The sequence below is a fragment of the Cottoperca gobio genome, chromosome 5 (assembly GCF_900634415.1).
Source record: "Cottoperca gobio chromosome 5, fCotGob3.1, whole genome shotgun sequence".
Lineage (NCBI taxonomy): Eukaryota > Metazoa > Chordata > Actinopteri > Perciformes > Bovichtidae > Cottoperca > Cottoperca gobio.
This window is the reverse complement of record NC_041359.1, coordinates 19621178-19645297: the sequence shown is the minus strand read 5'-3', so window position 1 is coordinate 19645297 and position 24120 is coordinate 19621178. Positions and strand designations below refer to the sequence as shown.

At 40.7% G+C, this 24120-nt stretch overlaps 2 protein-coding genes across 3 annotated transcripts; both read left to right on the top strand.

The window, feature by feature from the left end:
• Positions 1-3160: 3160 nt before the first annotated feature.
• prph (peripherin) lies at positions 3161-9922 on the top strand. Its single transcript, XM_029432281.1, is given in 10 exon segments — positions 3161-3355; positions 3357-3790; positions 5539-5599; positions 6116-6211; positions 6923-7087; positions 7172-7297; positions 7384-7604; positions 8021-8073; positions 9004-9077; positions 9177-9922. Coding segments are annotated over 10 exon segments (1497 nt in total). The 3' UTR covers positions 9249-9922.
• Positions 9923-10849: 927 nt separating this feature from the next.
• Positions 10850-22932, top strand: timeless (timeless circadian clock). Of its 2 annotated transcripts, none has more exons than XM_029432280.1 (30): positions 10850-10983; positions 11776-11887; positions 12031-12184; positions 12397-12511; positions 12630-12692; positions 12784-12885; positions 13237-13392; positions 13473-13606; positions 13840-13927; positions 14013-14189; positions 14360-14577; positions 14663-14766; positions 14870-15039; positions 15131-15256; positions 15418-15569; positions 16032-16129; positions 16210-16333; positions 16433-16634; positions 16743-16882; positions 17074-17153; positions 17256-17379; positions 18056-18138; positions 18285-18439; positions 18588-18810; positions 20763-20831; positions 20987-21105; positions 21220-21463; positions 22048-22099; positions 22207-22286; positions 22374-22932. In XM_029432280.1, exons 2-30 carry the CDS (start codon positions 11806-11808, stop codon positions 22502-22504), a joined length of 3765 nt encoding a protein of 1254 aa, XP_029288140.1. In that variant the 5' UTR covers positions 10850-10983; positions 11776-11805; the 3' UTR covers positions 22505-22932. The 2 variants fall into 2 exon arrangements, with proteins under 2 accessions (XP_029288140.1, XP_029288139.1); XM_029432279.1 differs by having other exon boundaries at positions 22207-22292.
• Positions 22933-24120: the final 1188 nt, after the last annotated feature.

The following is a 24120-nucleotide window of genomic DNA, read 5'->3' as shown; positions in this document are numbered from 1 at the left end:
CTCACTGCAGACGTGCACTGCAGCCAGGACAAAACCCCACAGCTCTGCTGGAAGGCCATCATTTCTCATATGATGATCTTTATCTTGGACCGGACAGCTCTCCCGGATCTTACCAGGCCTGCAGCTTTGTGTAGGTCACAGCATCCTCACCACTTGTCCCATTCAAACTGGCTGAACTGACACCAAGATCCAGGTATTGGCTTCTCTTTTACAGATAACCAGGCGGGTCTTCCTCTCTGAACAGTGAACCTGAAGATGAGTCACACAAGCAGCTACACAGCTTTGATTCATTTGAACGATTCATTATTGCTCACCACTCCCTAGCAACTGATCTTAAAAGGGATGCAGTTTCCTTCATTTGTCCTCTACACTGCAGGAACCTACCAGTAAGTGATGCTGCAGCACACAATCAGTAAATATTATATTATTATGTTTGATTAGATGTCTTATCAGAGGCCACACCCCAGACATCATACATGAACACAGGGTAAATCCCATCCCCCCTAAAAGTAAACCATAACACTAAATGTGTATTCCCTTTTATCTATTTATGTATAACTGAGATATTTAAATGCCTGTTTGAAACATGATACACATACTGTGAGTTCAATATATGGAACAGATATTCTAGACTGACACTGTCCAAGAAGCATGATTGAATTTATGGCCCCTTCGGGTATTCTCCGAGAAGCAGAAGGATCAATCACCGATGGTATCATCTGGCTGATGGTTCGAATTAATGTGCAGTCTATAATCATACAACTGTATGTTTTTGCATGTGTGTGTGTGTGTGTGTGTGTATGTATGTGTGTGTGTGTGTGTGTGTGTGTGTGTGTGTGTGTGCGTGCGTGCGTGCGCCTGACATACACACTGTTAATGCCGTTAATACAAAAACATGTATAGACTTGCTTTTATACGTATGTCAGGTGTTTCAGTTTTTTTTTATTGTTTGCATCTATTGTACAGTTTTATCTTTCATCATCATTTGCCGTCATATCGTCTTGTATCCTGCTTTTGCTTTGCTTTGTCTGTCAAAGCACTTTGTGAACTCTATTTTTAAAGGTGATATATAAATAAAGTTTCAATTATGTCTCAAAGTGTAGAAATGCAGATAATGTCGTAACACTGATAAGAAACCTTGACATACAGTACGGACAGATTGGAGAAGGATCTGGGGAGGTTATAGAAAGTGACCAAGCTCTGAGCAGAGAGGGTGAGACAGAGGGGGAGGGAGAGAACGAGGAGAGAGCTACTGACCATAAAGCAGGTTGATTAGATTACAGAGCTAAGACCAACATGGGCCATGTGTTACACAGAGAGCCAGGCCTCGACAGTAGCAGTCATGCAGACTTAGAGGGAGAACAATGAAGTGTGTAAGTGTGTGGATGACAGACTGAAGAAGAGATAACTGCACGTTTACTACAGTGTGCTCCCGATGCTCCATCAGGAAGAGAAAAGTTTAATTTAATTTTTTTAAAGCACTGAGTACAGGTTAAAACAAAACCAGCTGTAAATGTGTGTATGTATATTTGAAAGAGAAATAAATATGACATAATATGTTATATATGATTGTGTATTATATTAGATACAAGAGAGCATACATGGAGAAGATTAAAGGTACCAAGCATCACTGGGGACACAAAGGGAAGCGAGTGGCACACCCAGTCGCCACAGAGCATGCTCAGAATTACGTCAACTTCATATGAGAGTGGTTGCCTGTCTGCAGGCCTCAATTAAAATGACTATAGACCTTACAAACGCACACACACACACAGACATACACACTCGCGCTGTCTGCACAAAGATTTGAAGGTGCTGCCTGACAGAATATCGGCGATTCTAATGTTACATTTGTACCCCACATTTAAACCCATTGACCTACCTGTATATAAAAACAACAATGATAAGCATTAAATAGTGTTTACGGATCTTGCCAGCTTAATTTCCGCCTCTGAGGTTAATTTAGTAATGTAAAACTGTGTAGACGCATATCATAACTTTACATTAAAGCTTCTAGTCATTACACTTGCTGTTTAACAGCTTTGCACAAAGAACTACACAACTCTACAGAGAAAGAAACCAACCAACACACAGAATGGTGCAAAGCAGCAGGAGTTGGTTTTAAAGCACTTTTTAAAAAAAAGATAAATTATAATAAGATATCTCAAGAATAAAATGAGTTAAAGGTGCTATGAAGTTTGATATTGGGAAAAGAGCATCGTCATCATGAAGCGCTAACGCTGCTCAGTTGGCTAATCAAATGATTGCATTCAAAGTTATACTAAATTTTAAAAAATTAAAACGCTTTGATCATGTCTTCCGCGTGGTAATCAGTTGTCGTGAGTTACTGAGACTGTTTTTATACTCTTTGACCTCTGTGATCTTTAAGTCCTGATTCAGACGTTGCCAAAAATCCATTGTTCACAAGAAATACTGACAAAGTTATTTGACAACTCTTACTCTACTAACAAGGATTACTGGATCCAGTGCATTTGAAAAGGATAGAATAACTGCAGAGTCATGGCTCTGCCCCAGACGCCCAGAATATCAATAAAGTGTTCCATTACTGTAAAAGGAAAGAGAGACAGAGAGGAGAGAGGAATGGAGACAGATGGAGGGGGAAAAGAATGAAATCAATGTATCCACGTGATTCAATTTAGGCTACAATTTCACAGTTTCTTATTAAGAACCGAGAAACAGAATCCTTGACACACAGATTTGATAGTAAAGTTAAGAACATTACAAGTGCAAGAAAGAGTGGAATCATATATGGAGGGCTCATGTGGAGAATCAAGAATCAAGAATCTAAACTGACTGACTGTGTAAGAACCAGAGAGCAAGTGTCAACGAGGGCATATATCAGAGAGGCGGGGAGGGGTTGGGCGCGAGGAGACATCTTTAGATATCAAAGCGATAATATGGAAGTCACTCTGGCCTACTGCCAAGTGCTGTGGTTAAAAGGGTGGAGCTGTCAAGACAGAGAGTGGGACAGAGAGAGGCAGGGTCTATCTGAAGGGTAGGGAGTGGCCAAAGCTTGTATGCTGATTGTGAAAGGAAAGCTTTACGTGGGTGGGGTGAGGAGAAATGAGGGAGGGGGAGGCGTAAGGATGGTGGGATAGCCAGCCTGTGTGCATAAAAACCCAAGGCACGCTTCAGTCTGATGTCCTGTTGCATCACGAGCATCTCCAAGCCTCCAGCTCTCCTTCTTTCTACAGCGACAGAGAACAGAACAAGACCGACCATGAGCCACTCTTCAATGCATAGCTCAACTTCCTACAGGCGCACCTTTGGAAGCCCACACCCCATCTCCATGTCCTCTTACTCCCCTGTGTCCTCCCGTATGCCCGCTAATGGCTGGCCGCTATATGCGCTCAATGTCACCTGCGGTTGCATCCCGCTCCACCACCTACCACCAACAGCGTTCTCGCCCCGTTGCCCAGCCTCCTCGCCTCTCCTACGACAAGGTGGACTTCACCCTGTCTGAAGCCATCAACCAGGAGTTCCTGACCACCCGCAACAACGAGAAGGCCGAGCTGCAGGATCTCAATGACCGCTTTGCCAGCTTCATCGAGAAGGTGCGTTACCTGGAGCAGCAGAATGGTGCACTGCAGCATGAGCTGAACCAGTTCAAGGGCCAGCAGCAGCATGGGCAGCCCAACCGCGCTTCCGACCTCTTCCAGGATGAGCTGAGGGACCTGCGCCGTCAACTGGATGCCACCGGTAAGGAAAGGGACCAGTACCAAATGGAGAGGGACAACCTGGCTGAAGACCTGGTCCTTCTGAAGCAGAGGTTGGTACCAACATGATGAGAAAGAAAAGTATCATGCATGAAGAAGAAATAAATAGATAGATAGATATTCTAACAAATCATATTGTCCCAAAAAAGTCAAAGGTCAAACTCTCTTACTTCCAATATTTCCCTGTTTTGGGTTTGTTATAGATATATACGTTGAGTCATGGTGTGGGTTGCTGTGTCATCATAGATAAACAGGTTGTTGCACATTCCAAAAACCTTTACAGGTGCTGGATCAAAAAATCTAAACTTAGGCAAGAAGAGAGAAAAAAGATTAAAGTGCACCATGTGCAGTAAATGATATGACAGATCTCTGTTAGATGGAAATGATGCACTGTTAAACTTACTGGGAGCTTTTAATACAGAGTTCAGATCTTTTGTCTTATTCCTGCTGTAACACCATCACATTGTTCATTGACTCTGTTATAATGTATTGCTCATGGTCCCCTTTAAGCACAGAGAAGGTGGAGCGTCCCTGAGCATTTTCCCACTTGAGGAATGATGATGGTGCAGGGCGTGGCACATGTGCAGACCGGACAATACAGAGCGGCAGCATGATACAGGACACTTTTACAGGCATCTTGTACATGAGATTGTTTCTATGTATGAGTGTTTACTGAATTGCTTGTGCACTGGCAAGTTTCAACAAAAAACAAGAAGAAGAGCCTCTGTCTGTGACAGAAAAGTGACCCGCAGAAAACTCTGACAAAGTACTTGATGCCAAATTAAATAAGGAAGTTACTCCTTAAATAATGTAAATGTGTGGACTTTTAGAAAAACACACAATTGTGTATGCACACACTGAGATGAAATGAGACTGAGAGGAGGATGGATGGATGGATGGACCAGATACAGGGTGGGGCCGGCTGAGGAGAGAGAGCTGGAAGAGAGGTTGGATATCAGGCGTGGTGAGAATAGCGTCAGGAAAAATCAATGTGACTTAGTGACTCCATTAGGTGTGTTTTGAGTGTCCCTCTGTGCTGATGGGATGGTGCCAGAGACCCCATTAGTAAAAAAGGACCCCTGTAACACAACATGAATTAAAGATGAGGAAGCAGGGACCACTATGTGATGCTTTCCCCACTAATCTACTTTATGTCCAGTCCAGACATGACTGGCAGGACAGATGGAGCCCATCCGTCAGAATTAACAAATGTATGCGCTGTACAATATGATATCATTTGTGATTCATTACAGGGACTCATGGATTGTAACTGAATTTGCTATAACATAACATCTTTTTTCATTTAACTTATTTTATTTTTGTAGAAGCATCAAATGCCACTTTGGCTTAAGACAGTCTACAAATGTCCAACTTAAGCATATCATTATGCAGGTTATATATAGCTGCCCTGTAAATGGCACTCAAATTTTCCAGACTCCACCGATGTTGTCCCATTATTGAACACTAGCCAATATTTGACCATTTAAAATCTTTTAAAAAGATGGGAAGTGTGTGTACGTAACCTTATTGAGTGAGTGCAGATGACCTTATTGAACTGTATAGACACATTAGCTGAAAGGAGCAGCTGCGACTGGGTGCACTCCCAAACCCTTTATACAGGACAGGAAATTAACAAATTGATCCAGAAAGCTTTTTTCCAGCTGATGCCCAGGACAACCTTGGACAGAAAGGGTGTTCTTGGAGAAATTTGACACACTGACTCTCCCCTGAGGATTCTTGGAGCCTGAAGAAAATCTGTACATTGTTTAAAATATTTTCTCTCACTTTGTTTGTCCTCAAGGTTGGATGAAGAAGCCCAGAAGAGGGCAGATGCTGAGAATAACCTGGTTGCCTTCCGCAAGGTAAATGCTCATCTCACTGGACCATGTTAACCTTATTGATAACTGTCCTCATGTTCAGATAACCAGTCAAAATGCACAGCTTTGCTCCATCTCCAACAGTTCCACAATAGTGACACTGTAATATGACAGGGCAGACTTCTCAAATCTAATTCTTCCCCTCAGGCTACAAATAATTACAAATAAAATATAATCTAACTTCATATAATTATTTTATTATCCTAAAAAAATCATTCAGTATTATAACCTAGAGTTTACATTTTTAAGCATTTCTATAGTCTTTGTACCACATAACTCAAAGTATTTCTATGCTATACAAAGCAACTATATTCAGTATACCCTCACATAAGATCAAAATGAATGGACCTCACTTGTGATAATTATTTCTGCATTTTGAAATGTAATCTTGGAGGTAATTTCATTTTAAGAAAGTATGTGTATGATAAGGAGGTGTTTCAGCAATGATGACATATTTCAGTTATGGCAACATAAAGTTTGTTTGTTTCATATAAAAACTAGGATGTTGACGATGCTACATTGTCCCGTCTGGAGCTGGAGAGGAAGATCGAGTCTCTGATGGATGAGATTGAATTCCTTAAGAAGCTCCATGATGAAGTAAGTGATGCTACCTCGTCTGCACCTTTTCTCTATATAAATGGAAAAGTTAGTCCTTACAATCACCTATCACAGTATGTTATCTAGAGACCTTTAAAGGTAACACTCAATTTGTGTATGCCCACAGAGGATATATCCCAAACACCAGAAATGCTGCAGAGAGTAACTTTATGCACCGCACAGGCTTCAATTTATTCTCTGCAGCTAATTTAGATATAAACTGTATTTACACTTATTGTCTTCAGTAATTTTCACTTGCAATATGATTTTATTATTTTATTAGGTTAAACAAATAAGTAGGTGGATACCACTGGCACTTTTCAAGAACAGTGTTATACTTAGAGCGTAAACACTCAAATGTTTTCAATAAAGATATGTTTTGAAAATGTGGGATTAAATCTGCGTTTGAAATAAATCTGATGTGATTATCTGTACCGAGAGCTTGTCTGCAAGAACAGGCATCACTATCTGCAAGATTATTGAGTGTCCTCCGCATAGAAGTTGAATGAAATGCGATGTTAAATGACTAGATCAACAAGACATTTTTGTGTAGAAAAGAGTAGGGGGCCCAAAATTGAACCTTGGAGAATACCAATGGTAAATTGTAAGGGGCTAAATTGGCTCCTTACACCTAAATGGATATTCTTTTAATTGTTGATATAAAAGATTTGTGTTTCTGACAATATTTTGTCCATATCTGGGTTTTATCAGGAAATCCAGGATGTACAAGTGAGTGTCCAGACCCAGCAGCTGAAGATGGAGGTGGAAACCACCGCCAGGCCCGACCTAACTGGTGCACTGAGGGACATCAGGGCCCAATATGAGACCATTTCCTTGAAGAACATGCAGGAATCTGAGGAGTGGTACAAGTCCAAGGTAGGCAGAGAAACACATTGACAGCTGCACATGGACATACACAAACATATTCATTATTGTGTGCTTCATCTATTGTTCCTGCAGTTTAATGATCTGACTGAGTCTGCAAAGAACAACTCTGATGCTCTGAGGCAGGCCAAGCAGGAGGCCAATGAGTCCAGGAGGCAGATTCAGTCTCTCAACTGTGACATTGAATCAGTGAAGAACACGGTGAGGCCAGACACCATTTGTCTATATTAATCTATCATTATACACGTTGCACCACCACCATGACACTTCGCTGCTGTGCTTTTCAGAATGAAGCTCTGCTGAGGCAGATGCGTGAAATGGAGGACCAGTTTACCAATGAGATCGGCAACTACCAGGACAACGTAGGCAGACTGGAGGCTGAGATCCACCACCTGAAGGAAGAGATGGCTCGCCACCTTCGGGAGTACCAGGACCTCCTCAATGTCAAAATGGCTCTGGATATTGAGATTGCTACTTACCGTAAACTGCTGGAGGGGGAGGAGAGCAGGTGAGAATACTGTTTCTCAGGTCTTTTTATTACTTTTGATTTCTCTCTTGATTAAAGGCAAGATGGTCAATGTGTTGAATGTTTGTCACCTCACAGCTAAAATGACCTAAAGTCAATCCTAAACCCTTCCTATGTGGTGTTGATGTTAGGGTCCTCCAGATAATCCAGTTTTCTCACAAAAAAACAAGCATGCATGCAAGACAGGAGCATATACTTTACTAATAGTACGCCTATTGTGAATTCTCTCGTATTATAACTGACTTTCTGGACGTTGAAGTTTTCATCTTACAGCCAAAGATTCTACTGATTTGTTTCTTTCTGGTCTCGTCTTTAAACTACATCAATTACAAACCTCAGAGTTATTGATATGCAAAGTCTGTAGTTTATAACACCCAACTTTTGTATTCCCTGTTTAGGATTACTGTTCCCATCCTCAATATTGGCATGATGAGTCACCGTGGTGAGCGAGGTAAGCGATAGTTATCTTTTTCCAAAAATAAAATAATACATGATTTAAGTCTCTGGATTCCCTTTTACTTTTCAAATATAGAGTCCAAAGTCTGAAGAGCTACTGGTTCTGGAGGAGGTCTTCCCCATTCTGTAGTCCCATTTCAAATTTGTCTTTGAGCAATATCCTCAATATTACCTAATATAGAAACACAGTTCTCTCCTGGATAATGTTAAGTCCTTAATTGTTTATTATTTCAACTGAGAAATCCTGTCTTGTCTGTCAGTTTGGTATGGGGAATGGCTCTACCCATGAGCCGCACATAGCTATGGAGAAGAAGCACATTTTCTTTGTAGCAAATTCAAAATGCTTTGTCCATGCCATTTTGAACAAAACACAAATTCACCCAGGATCCAAAAGTAAATTGATTTAAGATGCCAATTGTATTGTCAATTTTCTCAACAGCATAATCTTTTAAATCCGCCCTTTAGCAGCTCATGTAGGATAACTGAATGTTACAATCTGTGATTGGTTATTTTACAAACTGCACTTTTGCAGTCATAGATAAAAGTAGACAAGCTTGTACCTTTTAATAATTGTATTTGTTTAATCAAAGAACCTGATATTTTTTTATGCAGTTGTTGATCGTCAGTACTGTCGATTCAACCAGAAGAGTTCAAGCCGATCCGAGACTTGAAATGCTTCAACTTTGAGTCATGCAACATTATTTACAAGAACAATTACTTGTATTTTTACTTGCGGAACCAAGGAAACCAAAATAGCTTTTTGCCACTTTGCTAATCTATACAGTTTATCGCTGATCAATAACGACTCCTGATAATTCCACCTTTGAGGTACATCTTTGAAAAAGGCCTTGAGAAAAGCAAAACTTCTATTTTGTGAATGCAAATGTTTGTGAATGTAAAAATCTCACCAGCTGACTTTCAACAGACTATGAACCCATTTCAGACAACCTGAGCAAGAGGACTGTGGTGATCAAGACAGTTGAGACTAGGGACGGAGAGGTACAATTATTTATACTAAAATAACTACTTTAATATTTTGATAAACTTACGTCTACAATATGAAATTGAATTTGAACTAAATAGTTTTTTTTCCATCAGGTGGTAAAGGAATCCAAGAGGGAGAAGGAGAGAGAGTCAGACCGCACCAACAAGGACGACGACGACGAGTAGAAAAAATCTGATTTGAAAATGTGAAAGACGGAGCCATGCAAGAAAAAAATACATAAGAAACAAGGAGAAAACCTCCAAAAAAGAAACTCCGGTCTATATAGTCCTCATTCCTACTAGTTATGTGTCAAATCATCTAACAGAGAGTCTCTCAGTATTGGTGCAATGTTGAATAAATCCCTTTAGAAAGTGTCACTTTGGTGCCATTTAAGCCACCCAACTTTTGCTAAACACGTGTGTCATCTGTAGGGCTAAGCAAAGCCACTTTATTAACATACCACTCGAGGCCTTTATTTACAGTGCAATCCCATGGAATCCTTAGACGGCGTCACGTTTGTAGCAGAGTATTAAACTGCAGGCTGAAATAGAAAGTTTAAATGGAGGATTTTAGTAGTTTGTGTCATAGATATGACTAATAATTAAACTTCAGAAACTGCCCTCTGGTCAACACACCTTAAAAGACAGACTGAGAATAATTGAACCTATTTGTATTTGTTTTAGAAGCTTTGCTCTCCTCTTATAGTGCAACAAAAACTAATCTGGATTATTAATAAACATGTATAACAGGAAATGTAGACAGTCACCAACTGAAAATACTTTAGCAGGAATGTGCTTTGCAATGCTGTGCGAATCTGGCACTATTCATGAGTGAATAAGTAAGTGCAAATAAACTTAATTGGAACAAATCTGTCTTGTCTGTCCACATATTTCATTATGAATGTACAACTTTTTTTATTGGCCTATACTTATTTCCTCTTTTCTATAAGCAGTGTTTTGTTCCATAGAAAAAGCACTGTCAATTTGTCATGCCCCTTTAAACCCAGGGGTGAAAACCGTTACCACTTACCACCTTTATCGCAAATACAATTTTTAAAATGTATTTTAAACAGTATTTGCTTGCCTGATCAAAATCTCAAGAACCTCATATGATATTATAGTTGTCTATAGATAGGTTTGTAAATATATCACTTTGTTAATTTGAAAAAGAGCATGCTTGGTTAGAAAATGTAGAGTACCTTTAGGGTTGCATTACTTCTCTTTGGCCTATATTTTTATTAAAACAGGTTGTCCAGCAGATTGGAAATGAGGAAAGTCAGGTTACATTGTTTATAATGGATTATCATTTTAAAATTTGATTTGAACATTTGAATATTATGCAAAATGGGTTATGGCATTTTCAAAATGTATCCTCAAATAACAAATACATATGTAGAAAATTATAAGGCTGGAATTAAACAACAAATATAAATTCTCAAGTTACATTATCATTTTAATAAAGCCTTCTGTGGGTTTCCACATTTTACAGGATAACAATCGTTATCACTATGCCCTACGTACAATCTCTAAGGCGTCTTTTTTAACTCAACCTGCAAGTATTTTACAATAAAGTCTGGCTCGCCAAAACGTCAACCATGGCTAGGGTCCTAATCTTACCTTCTTTCCCTCAACAAGACACCACCAATTCATTGAGTTTGGTTAGTTTTGAGTTTGTTGTGTAGGTACACGTGGAAAGGCGCTGCCTGAAATACTGTACTCAGGGCAACAAGTTACGTATAGTGACGACATTCTACATCCGCTTTCTGAGTTTTCGCTCGCTGTCTTGGCGCGAGACTTGTCCGACTGTCAGATTTCAGCAGGCTCGAAACAACCATAATAACTATTGAAAAAGCTCTTAACCTTTTACACCACCAGCTGCTGAACACGGAACTTGTCGAGTAAACAACGTCTAAACGATTTGGTAAATTAATTCGTATTGTTTTTCTTTCTTTTATTAGATTTAAAACGTAACTAAGCCAACTGCTACATAACATTAGCAATACATGGAGAGGAACCGTCCTTTGTGGATCAACCTAGTATCCGTGTGGCTAATATAAACCCCTGAGTAGTGTACCTGATAATAACAGTCAACAATGTGTTTTAACTGCACTTATCTTTATTTGACTCTTTTACTATCCTTTTATTATTATTTTCTCATTATTATTTTCTCTGTATTTACAACTGGAGTACCAGTCACGAACCCCTCTTATCCATCCACTAGTCTTCCTACTTTTTCAATTTAGTGTCATATCTATCTATCTATCTATCTATCTATCTATCTATCTATCTATCTATCTATCTGTCTAACTATCTATCGATCTATCTATCTATCTATCTATCTATCTATCTATCTATCTATCTATCTATCTATCTATCTATCTGTCTAACTATCTATCGATCTATCTATCTTAACAAAATCAATCAGTTAATGAGCATTAAAACATTGAAAAGTTTGATATCGCTTCCAAAAGTAACAGATTAGCCAGGTCGATATGTGATAACTTCTTCTAATGTTACATCAGGTCATATGCATTATGAAACGTGTTGTGTATATAAAGTGTTCATTGTTATTATGTACAGGTCCACGCCCACTAGCAAAGCTGAATAGATTGAGCTGGTCTTGATTAATAACTCATAGTAAACACAATTTCTTTTAGATGCTCTGTTGGTCTTTCTCTCTGAGTGGCTGATTACACTGAACCTTTACCTTCAGGCTCTCTGATGGTGTAGGGACTTATTCAAGATGAATTGCGAGCTTTTGGCAACGTGCACTGCTCTCGGCTATCTCGAAGGTGACACTTATCACAAGGAAGCTGAATGCTTAGGTGAGTGGCTTTTTAAAAACTTCAAAATGTTCCTATTCATTTCCTGCATCATCAGAGGGAAGGGTAATATTATATATTGATGTCATGGATTAAGAACAGGAAAGCTCCTGTCTTCCTCTGACTGTTCTGTCTCTGTGGTTCAGAGAGTGTGAAAGACTTGATCAGGTATTTGCGGCATGAAGATGACACACGTGACGTCCGCCAGCAGCTCGGTGCGGGACAGATTGTACAGAATGACCTTCTACCAATTATCATCCAGCATGGACAAGACAAGGCCTTATTTGATGCCTGCATCAGGTAGAAACACAAAGATGAAACTTCTCTCTTGAACTTGAAATGTATGCTCATGAATATTAATAATATGAGTGCGACCAAATCATTTGTTAATATATCCTAATATGGTTTAAAGTGGATTATTGATACACTAATGCTAATATTATGATAGATTAATAAAACAATACTTGGTACCTGTATAACAATAAAGATACTTTCCTGGGGTTTTGTTTCAGGCTCATGGTCAACCTTACTCAGCCTGCCATGCTTTGCTTTGGTAAAGTCCCGGATGACCCAGTGTTTCGACATCACTTTCTGCAAGTGACGTCTCATTTACAAGCCTGTAAAGAGGTATTGTGATCTCAGTGTAACGATAAGTTATGCCATTTACTGTAATAACAACTATAATTCACGTTTAAAATGTACTGTATTGTATTATACTTTTTGTTTCCTCTGCTTTCATTTTCAGGCATTTGCAAGTGAAGCGGTGTTTGGCATCTTAAGTGAGACACTGTACACACTTCTACAACTGGTGAGTGTTTCACTGGTAAAAGAAACAAACTAAAACTTAACTTTTCCCTGACCTGTATCCTACATTATACTGTATGCTTCCTCTCTTTCAGGACTGGGAGCAGAGACAGGAGGAGGATAACCTGCTGATAGAGAGGATCCTGCTGCTGGTCAGAAATGTGCTTCATGTACCTGCGGACCCCTGTGAAGAGAAGGTCTGACTTTAACATGAATACTAATGTAATCCTATAAGAGGCAGAGTCCCACAGTATATTATACCCCTTTTCCAGTTCCCAAGTCTGGTGGCTTTGAGAAGAGCATATTATTTGAATGGTTTATACGTTAATAAATTATAATAATTGCCGAAATCCCTGTTGATTTTTTGTATTATACATTCACTGCAACGCACGAAGATTAGCGTGTCAAATCAGTGCTGATTATAACCTTTCCTACTGAAGACAAAAGTCAGATGATAGAGTTTTTTTTATTGTCCAGTGAGAAAGGGGCTTTAAACTTTACCCATCATCTCACTTGTACTTCTTCCCCAATCTCTGTCCCTCCTGTAGAAAGTGGATGATGATGCCAGCATCCATGATAGGCTGCTGTGGGCCGTTCACATGAGCGGTTTCGATGACCTGGTCAAGTTCCTGGCGTCGGCCCAGAGTGATCAGCAGTGGAGTATGCATGTGTTGGAAATAATCTCCCTCATGTTCAGAGACCAGGTTAGACCTAAGAATCCCTTGGAGGCCCACATACGTTTTTCCAGCTGTTCTGTGTTTGAGCTCTTCTTCTTTTCTTACAGTCACCAGAAGCTTTGGTGAGTGCCGGTCAGGCTCGTTCAGCAGAAGAGCAGCACAGAGACGCTCATGAGCTGGAGGCACTGAGGCAAAAGGAGCATGCAGCGAAACGCTCCCGCACATTACAAAGAGGAACCAGGTGCAATCACACTCGTATACGGTCACTGCATTCTTTATACCAGAGCCAACGTGTGTTTTATCTTCGATGTTTGCCTGAAAAATTTCATAGAGCCCCTGCATGTTAGTGACAGAAGGCTTGTGTTTGTGTCCTAATACGTTTATTGGCTTGTTTTGAAGTATTTGAGCTTGAAATAAATGTGTGTTCTGTTTATCTGTGTGTGTGTGTGTGTGTGTGTCAATGTTATTCTTCAGACACTCTCGCTTTGGAGGCTCCTATGTTGTGCAAGGCCTCAAGTCCATCGGGGAAAAAGATGTGATTTATCACAGAAATATTCACAATGTGAGTAGAGAACTCCTGTAGCTCATCTGTGATCAGTGATGCTCGCAGAAATATGAATCTCACTTTATTTTCTTCTTTATCTTAGTTCAAAAACTATACTCACGACACGGGCAAAGCAGTGAGACGTGTTCCCAAGAGGAATCGAGAGGCTCGCGAATGTAAGGACAAACGGCGCTCGGCCTTAAATGTTCGCCTCTTCCTGCGAGAGTTTTGTGTGGACTTCTTGGAGAACTGCTACAATCGCCTCATGTACCTCGTCAAGGTCAGTTGCGGAAACATTAATGACTTTGTAGCAATAACTCAATACAACAATGACACTTGTGTGTTGTTTAGTAGTATAAATATGGAACATCCTTTTAAAGAAGATGTCTGATATGTTAATATGCAATAGTAATAATAATAACACTTTATTTTTCCTTGTCTCCTCTACAGGAAAGTCTTAATCGAGAGCAGACTCAGCAACACGATGAGACGTACTATCTCTGGGCGCTCAGCTTTTTCATGGCCTTCAACCGTGGCAACGGTTTCCGTGCTGACTTAGTTTCTGAGACCATGTCCATTCGTGCTTTCCATTATATTGAGCGCAACATCACCAACTACTATGAGATGCTTCTTACAGACCGCAAAGAAGCCACTTCCTGGTCACGCAGGTATGAAGATCATAGGGAAGCAGGTTAATAGAAAAATGTGAAATCTGTGCGTTGGTCTAAGACTGATGTCACTTTTTCTCTCTAGGATGCACCTGGCACTAAAGGCATACCAGGAGCTGCTGCTAACTGTAAATGAGATGGACCGCTCACAGGATGAAAGCATCCGCCAGAGTTCCAGCGTTATTAAAAGTAAGAGGTTTCCAGCTTGTTCTCACATATAGTACTCCTTTCAGTTTAATAAGTATATGGAAACGCTACTTCGTTCCCTCATCTATTAATCTTTACTTTCCAGGCAACATATTTTACCTGATGGAGTACAGGGAGGTTTTCCTGACCCTGCTGAGGAAGTATGATGAAACCAGACAGCCTCACTCCTACCTCAAAGACTTGGTGGAGTCAACTCATCTCTTCATGCGCATGTTAGAACGCTTCTGCAAAGGTCGCAATAGCCTGATGGTTCAGGTAAGTTCTTGTGCTGAATTTGTAGTGCGTGTAAATTCTTGTTATTAGTTGTCCCTTAAATGATTAATATCTAGCTCCGTTGACTCTGCAGAAAAAGAAAGTGAGGAGGAGAAAGTCTCAAGGTAAAAAGAAGCGACCGGTTGCAGATACTAGTCCGGAGGCTCTGGCGGAGACCTGGAGGGTTGTGGCGGAAGAACTGAAGGCTTCTGGGTGTCTGGTCAGTGTGAGATTTGACCTCAAGGGGGGGCCGAGAGCTCCCAAAAACAAATCAGTCCCACGTCAATGATTTGAAAGACTAAAATCGAACTGAAGTCTTTTCTGGTCGGCAGTGAAAGATTCATTAACACTGAATACTTCTTCTCCGTCTTCTGTGTGCAGTTGTCAGAGTCTTTAACTGAAAGCATTGTGCCATTTGACGCCACGTCTGAAACTCCACTTGAGGAGCAAAAGACTGAGGCCATGGTGCGGGTGCAGGACGCCCTGCAGGTTCGACTGGGACCAGAGGCGCTGGGGCTGCTGCGAGCTGCCAGGTCAGTGAGACTCAACACGCCATCGACCCCTCAGACTTATCACACATGTTTAGTTATTTTAAAGATCCCCTCCAATCAAAAATGAGTTGTTCTTAAGTGTACGTCCCCTAAATGTCTGACCTTGACTACACTTGTATCCGTGCAAAGTGTGTCACTAGAGATGTGTTTTCACATTCCTCTGCTGAAGGGGGAGATGTTTGTGCACTTGCCTAAAATCTGAGGTTCAAAGGTCCCCCGGTAAATTAGATGGGGGGGGGGGGGGGACAACACCAGCGCAGAGCAGACTTTGCATTAGCATAGTGAAAGTTTTGACTGCACTAGATATTATTGTATGTTTCACAACACTGTCAGCTCATTTCTTATGTAGGAAACCCAGGTTATAGAATAGAGTATTTCTACATACTTTTACGTTTGTTCTTGGAGGTGGACTTTAAGTATTTTCCATCTTCTTGTCATCCTCAGGGAGGTGTGGCCAGAGGGAGATGTGTTTGGTTCAGCTGATGTGGAACCTGAGGAAGAACTGGAACTCCTGAAGCAGATCCTGCATGCCAACCTGCCAAGTACGTTTTATTCTTTTATTTCATTCTTTAACGTTTCACAGAATCTATGCAGCATTCAAACCTTTCCTTTTGATTCACAGGGTCATCTCCTCCTGAGCCTGTAGCAGAGGAGGATGAGGATGATGCAGCAGAGTTAGAAGAGGAAGAGCTGGAGTCTGTCCAGGTTTCCGAAAAAGAGTTCAACTTTCTGGACTATATCAAGAGGTGAGGAAAACGGTAATAGTAACGGTAACCTGCCACTGCACGCCAAATCATACTGTGACCTTTCATAATGGCATGTTACCCTTGTCTTACCCCCCACAGGTTTTCCCAGCCCAGTATTGTGCGTCCATACCTCCTCTTATTAAAATCATACGCAAAAAACACACCTCACACAAACCACTGCATCGCTCGAATGCTGCACCGCTTGGCTGTCGACCTCAAAATGGACGCACAGCTTTTCCAGCTGTCAGTCTTCAACCTATTCAACAAGATCCTGAGTGACCCCGCAGCTGCAGCTTACAAGGTGCAGTAATGACATGAGAAAAACATTCAGTGTTATCAATCACGCTGTTCGTGACGTAAGGTCAAGTGGAGATTAGACAGGAGCTTACTTTTATTCTCTCCTTCACAGGAACTGGTGACCTTTGCCAAGTTTGTGCTGAGTCGTTTCTTTTCACTGGCAGCACAGAACAATAAGGCATATGTTGAACTGCTGTTCTGGAAAAACGTGGGAGCTGTACGTGAGATGACTGAAGGCTACACCAAAGACGGGTTGGTGCTTGTTTTTGCATGTCTACCATGATGTGTCATGTTAATCTGACTTACGTTACAGGTAAAACATGCACTGGTGTAAGATTGTAAAACATTTCTTAAAAAATATGGAATTTACATGTATTACAAAATAGCAAAGTCTTGGGTTCTGCCATTTTAAATATTGCATCTTGTTTTCTTAAATATCTCAGAGAGAAAAGTAAACCGACATGGACGGAAGAGGAGGAAGAGGAGTTGCGCAACCTTTATGAGGAGCACCGTAATTCGGAAGGTTTGCTTTCTTTTAGTTTGCTGCATCATAAGTTACAAGATGCATTTGCACACTATGTACGAGGTCTAGATTCTTTCATTGACTGTTGATCTTTCTGTTCAGCGCCAGATATAGTGGAGATGCTGCTGCCGTTACTCAGCAACCGCAACCGCAATCGGCGGCAGGTAGTGATTCAGCTGGTGCACATGGGTCTGGTGGCCAGTGCTAAAGAACTGAAGAAGCAGAAGTATGTACTCTAGACTGAATGAGTAATATGTTAATGTTGATGTTATATTTTTCCTCTTACCTGCAATCTTATCAATCTAGATATTTTTTGGGTGTAAGTTGCAGATTGTTGGAGATGTCTTCTCTTCTCAAATATAACGCCACTTGGCTTGTGGTGCTCAAAGCGCCAAAACATTTGAAAAACTCAAACTCTTTCTAGAAATCACGACCCGGTTACTCAAGATAATCTACAGACCTTGTTGAGAGAGGTTGGATGTAGGAACTATTTTCTTCCCACAGAACTACATCCGCCAACTGTATCACCGCGCAGAAGGAAGCATGCTTCCACTCATGGACGAGAGGCTCACCTCAGCTAGAGCTAGCTAACGTTACAGCGCAGCGGAGGAGGACTCCATTAATGTTTACATCTCACGCTGTCCCAAGCCTCTCGTCCATGAGTAGATGCTCGTTTTCCTTCTGCGCGGTGATACGGTAGTGAGAAAATAGTTTGGCATAGTGCCGTCTATCGCCATTATATTGTAGAGAAGTCAGACATCTCACCAAAACAATCTAGATTGATAAAGACCACTACAGGAAAGAGGAAAAATATGTTTTTTTTATTTACGGGTGAACTTTCCCTTTAAAGTAGTGAGGAATATATTGCAAATTGGCTCTAAACTATTTTTCTTTCCCAAAAGGAAAGGCACCCAGATTGTTCTTTGGACTGAGGAGCAGGAGGAGGAGCTGCAGATGCTCCACGAGGAGTACAAAGACTCTGATGGTACTGGACGCCATATTATCATTTTGTATTGCCTGAGAGGAAAATGAAGTATCCTTTCAGGCGTACCTCTGTTCTCCGTTCCAGTACAACATCTTGTAAGTCAGGAATACTTAACGTTGTGTAGTGATGACACTGTATTTTCACAGATGTGCTGGGTAACATCCTGAAGAAGCTCACAGCCAAGCGGTCCCGTGCACGTGTGGTGGACAAGCTGCTCAGTATGGGCTTGGTGTCTGAGAGACGAGAACTTTATAAGAAGAGGAGTCGCAGCGCTCACGGGAAGAGCTCTGGAAAAGGAATGGTAAAGTTATTTTCGATGTGCTTCTTATCTTTTACAATAACATTATAGACCAGATTGTTAAGAATTGGGAAATGTAATACAACAGCATGTATGAGACGTTATAGAAAGGGTGTTTCTACAATCAAGGGTCACTCTTTCTCTGCCACAGACCGAAGAAGATTTCCTAGAAGAACTAACACAAGGGTTCCCAGATGACAGAGATGATGATGAAGAGGAGGGAGAGGATAAGTCGGAAGTGAGTGAGGAAGAGGAGGATGGAGAGCAAGAGAAGGAGCGATCACAAAATGAAGGAAGGCAGAGACAAAGCCTGCGCTCCACAGAGGAGAGGAGACCTGATGTAGGCAGCATGGTGTGTGCACTACAACAGGAAGGTGAGACAATAGATTGGCAGATGTTAAAATGCAAAATATTTTATATGGATTAAATATATATATATTTATTTATATATATATATATATATATATATATATATATATATATATATATATATATATATATATATATATATATATATATATATATATATATATATATATATACAGTATATCTCAAAAGTGAGTACACCCTTTAGATTTTTGCAAATATTCTGTTATATCCTTTCAGGGGATAACATTATCCTACTGAAACTTTGATATAACTTAAAGTAGTCAGTGTGCTGCTTGAATAACAGTATAGATTTATTGTCCTTTGAAAATTACTCAGTACACAGCTGTTAATGTCTAAACAGCTGGCAACAAAAGTGAGTACACCCCATAGTGAACATGTCTAAATTGTGCCCAAAGTGTCAATATTTTGTGTGACCACCATTGTTATCTAGCACTGCTTTAACCCTCCTGGGCATGGAATTCACCAGAGCTGCACAGGTTGCTTCTGGAATCTTCTTCCACTCCTCCACGACGACATCACGGAGCGCACGGATGTTGGACACCTTGCACTCCTCCACCTTCCTCTTGAGGATGCCCCACATGTGCTCAATTGGGTTTAGGTCTGGAGACATACTTGGCCAGTCCATCACCTTAACCTTCAGCTTCTTCAGCAAGGCCGTTGTCATCTTGGAGGTGTGTTTAGGGTCATTATCATGTTGGAAAACTGCCCTACGGCTCAGTTTCCGAAGAGAGGGGATCATGCTCTGCTGCAGGATGTCACAGTATATATTGGAATTCATGTGTCCCTCAATGAAATGCAGCTCCCCAGTGCCGGCAGCACTCATGCAGCCCCAGACCATGATGCTGCCACCACCATGCTTGACTGTAGGCAAAACACATTTGTCTTGGTACTCCTCACCAGGGTGCCGCCACACACGCCGGACACCATCTGACCCAAACAGGTTTATTTTGGTCTCATCAGACCACAGGACATGGTTCCAGTAACTCATGTTCTTGGATTCATTGTCTTCAGCAAACTGTTTGCGGGCTTTCTTATGCATCGGTTTCAGAAGGGGCTTCTGTCTGGGGCGACCGCCATACAAACCGATTTGATGCAGTGTGCGGCGTATGGTCTGGGCACTGACAGGCTGACATCCCACTTCTGCAACCTCTGCAGCAATGCTGGAAGCACTCGCACGTCTATTTTTGGAAACCAACCTCTGGATATGACGCTGAGCACGTGGACTCAACTTCTTTGGTCGACCCTGGCGAGGCCTGTTCCGAGTGGAACCTGTCCTGGAAAACCGCTGTATGATCTTAGCCACTGTGCTGCAACTCATTTTCATGGTGTTGGCAATCTTCTTATAGCCAAGGCCATCTTTGTGAAGCGCAATAATCCTTTTTTTCAGCCGCTCAGAGAGTTCCTTGCCATGAGGTGCCATGTTGTCCAGCATTCAGAGAGAATTGTGCCCAAAACACCAAATTTAACAGCCCTGCTTATCATTTACACCTGAATCCTTGTAACACTAACGAGTCACATGACACCAGGGCGGGAAAACAACATCATTGGGCACAATTAGGACATGTTCACTATGGGGTGTACTCACTTTTGTTGCCAGCTGTTTAGACATTAACAGCTGTGTACTGAGTAATTTTCAAAGGACAATAAATCTATACTGTTATTCAAGCAGCACACTGACTACTTTAAGTTATATCAAAGTTTCAGTAGGATAATGTTATCCCCTGAAAGGATATAACAGAATATTTGCAAAAATCTAAAGGGTGTACTCACTTTTGAGATATACTGTATATATATATATATATATATATATATATATATAAAATCAAAGAGATAAATAGATGAGTGTATGTACAGAGACATTGGTAGTATGTGTTTCTTATTTATATATTAAAAACTGAAAAATTGTTTCATGCTGTGTTTTCTTTTTTAATAACAGACATGTCTGGACCCTTGTTGTGGCTACAGAATCGTCTAATAAGAACAGCAGAGGACCGTGAAGAAGATGGTAACTAAGCAAATGTCAAATATACAAGGATCCAAACATTGTTTGTTATATCGCAAGTGTTTTAAGCTCTGGGGGAACTTACAGTATGTGTGACAAACATATTGTAATTAGTGCTGTTTGGTCTGTTAATGAACTTGTTGTCTTCCTTTAACAAGGTTCGTCCCAGGATGTGCCACTTGTTCCACTGACTGAGGCAAATGAAGAAGCCATGGACAACAAGAGCTTCCGGAAGCTGTTGCGTAAACTGGGAATTCGAGCGCCTGAAAGTGAACAGGTGTGTTTTTCATTCTAATTAGCCCTTTGATCAGATCGTTCTGCTTTCAGTTGAGTACGAGTCTAAGTTTGATTGTAAAGAAATGTCTTAAAAGTTTTTATGTTCTGTAACCAGGAGACATTTTGGAGGATCCCTGCAAAGATCAGTGTATCTCAGCTCCGGAGTGCAGCTGCAGCTCTTAGTCCAAGAGAGGAGGAACCTAAAGGAGGCGAGGAGCAAGACGGCACCAGGAGCCCAAAGGGAGAATCCCAGGAGGAGGAGGAGGAGGAGGAGGAAGTCTCAGGTGAACAGAGAGCTCAGGCTCTGAAAGCTCTGCTGCTCACACGCAAGAGGAAACGCCACACCTCAGAGCAGACAGGTATGTATTAGGCCTTCAGATTCTGCACGTTGTATCAGATGACAGCAGTTAATTACAGCTCTGTTAAGTAGGTATGTGTCAAATTACATGGCTTTTAGAATATCCTGCTTTGACTAATCTAGCAGCCAAGAATGTGCTATTGCACATTTTCAAATGTGAAAAGCAAATGTCTAAACTTCAATCTCCCGAGAATATATCGGACATCCAGTTCTTATAATCAAATGTTGTATTGGCCTGGAACTGGAGAAGCAGCCATGTCATTGGGATTTGTAAAGAACCTTTCACCCTTGTTTTGCATCTTAAATATTGGACCTAAGGAACATAAAAATTAAGCAACACATCAGGGTTAAAAAAGGAAAGTGAAAATCACAACCATTAATAAGATTCCTCTGGTATGCCAGTTCAAAGGAATTATTCAACTGCCTTAGAAGTGAGCTGTGAAAACAATTCAAGGCTGGCTAATACCTGGGGGATATGCATTTAAGATGCAGACTTTTTATACCCGTTTTAAATGTTGGCTTGCCCGAGTCAAGAATGGAGATGATTTTCTTATATTATTGAACGTTTGTTGTTGTTGTTTTTAGCTCCTGTTTCAGATGTCCCTCCTACTGAGGATACAGACAGTACACTTGAGAGGTGAGGCATCGCTCTATGTTTTATGATAATCAGTTAAGCTAAACCACAGCTGAGAAATGTCTATTTTTAAATCTGAACACTACTTAATCTATTCCCGTTCACACCAGGTCTCAGGAGAATACTTCAACTAAAAGAAGCAGAAGCAGAGTGTTGGACGACGACGATGATGATGATGATGATGATGATGATGATGGTATTTGATGTGTTAGTTTAATGATAAATAAATGGGCACCCAGCCAGAAAACTTGTAAAACTAAAACTACTGTCTTTACAGAGGAGGACTCCACCCCTGCAATGGAAATAGAAACCAACGTGGATGCAGATTCAGACGAGGAGGATATCTCTGCTCCTGTGAAGCGTAGACGGAAGATGGTCTTAATTGATGAAGAAGACGATGAGGATTAGGGACTTTCTTTAATGGACTGTAAGAGCTGCAGACAGGGGAGACATAAAAGGCCCTCACTTTACTCAGAGGTGAATGAAGTCCTCTGGAGGTCTGCAGTCCAGACCGTGGAAACTCCATTAAGGGAACAACCCAAAGACCGGCCCCTGCGGATACATAGGTCCTATTAAGATATTTCCTTTTGTCATATCTTTGTTAAGCTTGATTGCTGCCTTTCTGTAGTTACGGTAAGTTTGTTGAGTCAGACTCCTGTTTTTTCTCTTAGCTTTCTCAGCGTGGACAACATAAAGATATTGCTGTCTGAGAAAGATTTGAAAATTCATTATTTTTTTGTTAAAATTGCATTTTGCATTTGTACTTTTTTGGTCATTTCCAATGTCAACTTTTGTATTTCAGAGTAAAATAAATGTTTACTTAATAAAAAAAACTGCACTGCTGTAAAAATTGTGGCTCACTGGCAGCTTTTGTTTTGTCACTTTGTTGCACATCTTCATTTTAAACACTAGAGGGCACTTCCATGTAGAACTATTACCTTTGTGAATTAGTTAAAACATTTGTTGAATATATGTAGAATATCTCATTTGAACTTGAATATATTGTATATCCCTTTTTAAAATGTCATTTTTGAAAGAAACTTTAATTAGCATTATACCTCTGTAGTGAGTGTTTAAAATTAAAGTAGTGTTTAAGTAGTGTTACAGTTTAAAATATCAGTCCTGTCCATATTTGTCTTATACTTTTGCAAAGTTGACATGAACAAATTACTTTTGATGGAGCTTTCATATCATGCACGTGTGCAGTCGCTGCGTGTAGTCGTAGTCGACGTTTTGCAGCGGTGGTCTCTTGTCCCCACATCTGGACCATGTTAGTAACTTCCTGTCACAGCATCTGCTCTGCCCCCATCCCACAGAGCCACAAGCAGACCTGACAATCCACAGATACTGCTGTGAGTTAAGCATGTGAGCACAGTGGTGTGTGTGGGTTACTCCATGAAACTAAGAGAATATAGGTATATCTCTTTCCTCTGAGAACTGTCTCATGTCTCCATGTCATAACTTAAACCAGGCATTGACAGTCTGTACATTTAATATACAGGGATGACTGGCAACTGATGCATTACACAGTAAATGGAAGCCATATTAGTGAAAATTAAGAAATGGCTTTTAGTTTAAAAGCTACAGCATGTTACAGAAATACCCCTGTGGTTTGACACATTTTCCTTAGAAATGACATCAAATATATGTCAACAAATTTTAGCTATTTAAAGCATATATACCTCACAGAAACACAACCACAGACAGAACTAATGTCGCTGTTTTATCTACAAATGGGTCATTAATTGTTGAATCCTAAAGGTTTTAGCTCCATGTAGTGATTCTCCTGCTGTAGGACACCTTGGGGCACAGTCTAATGTAGGTAAATTCTCAGGGAAATATACTTATCTGTTCAGCTGTGAGGGGTGGAGGAAAAACTACCTGATTTGTTTATCACAAAAGCAAATGCTTCCAGAACTTACTCGGATTGAACTGAGTGTCGTGTACAAACACGACAAGATGCGTCAGTTAGTTCATGTAACATTTCTCCGTGGAACCTACAAGCCATGTCAAAGTAATAAACT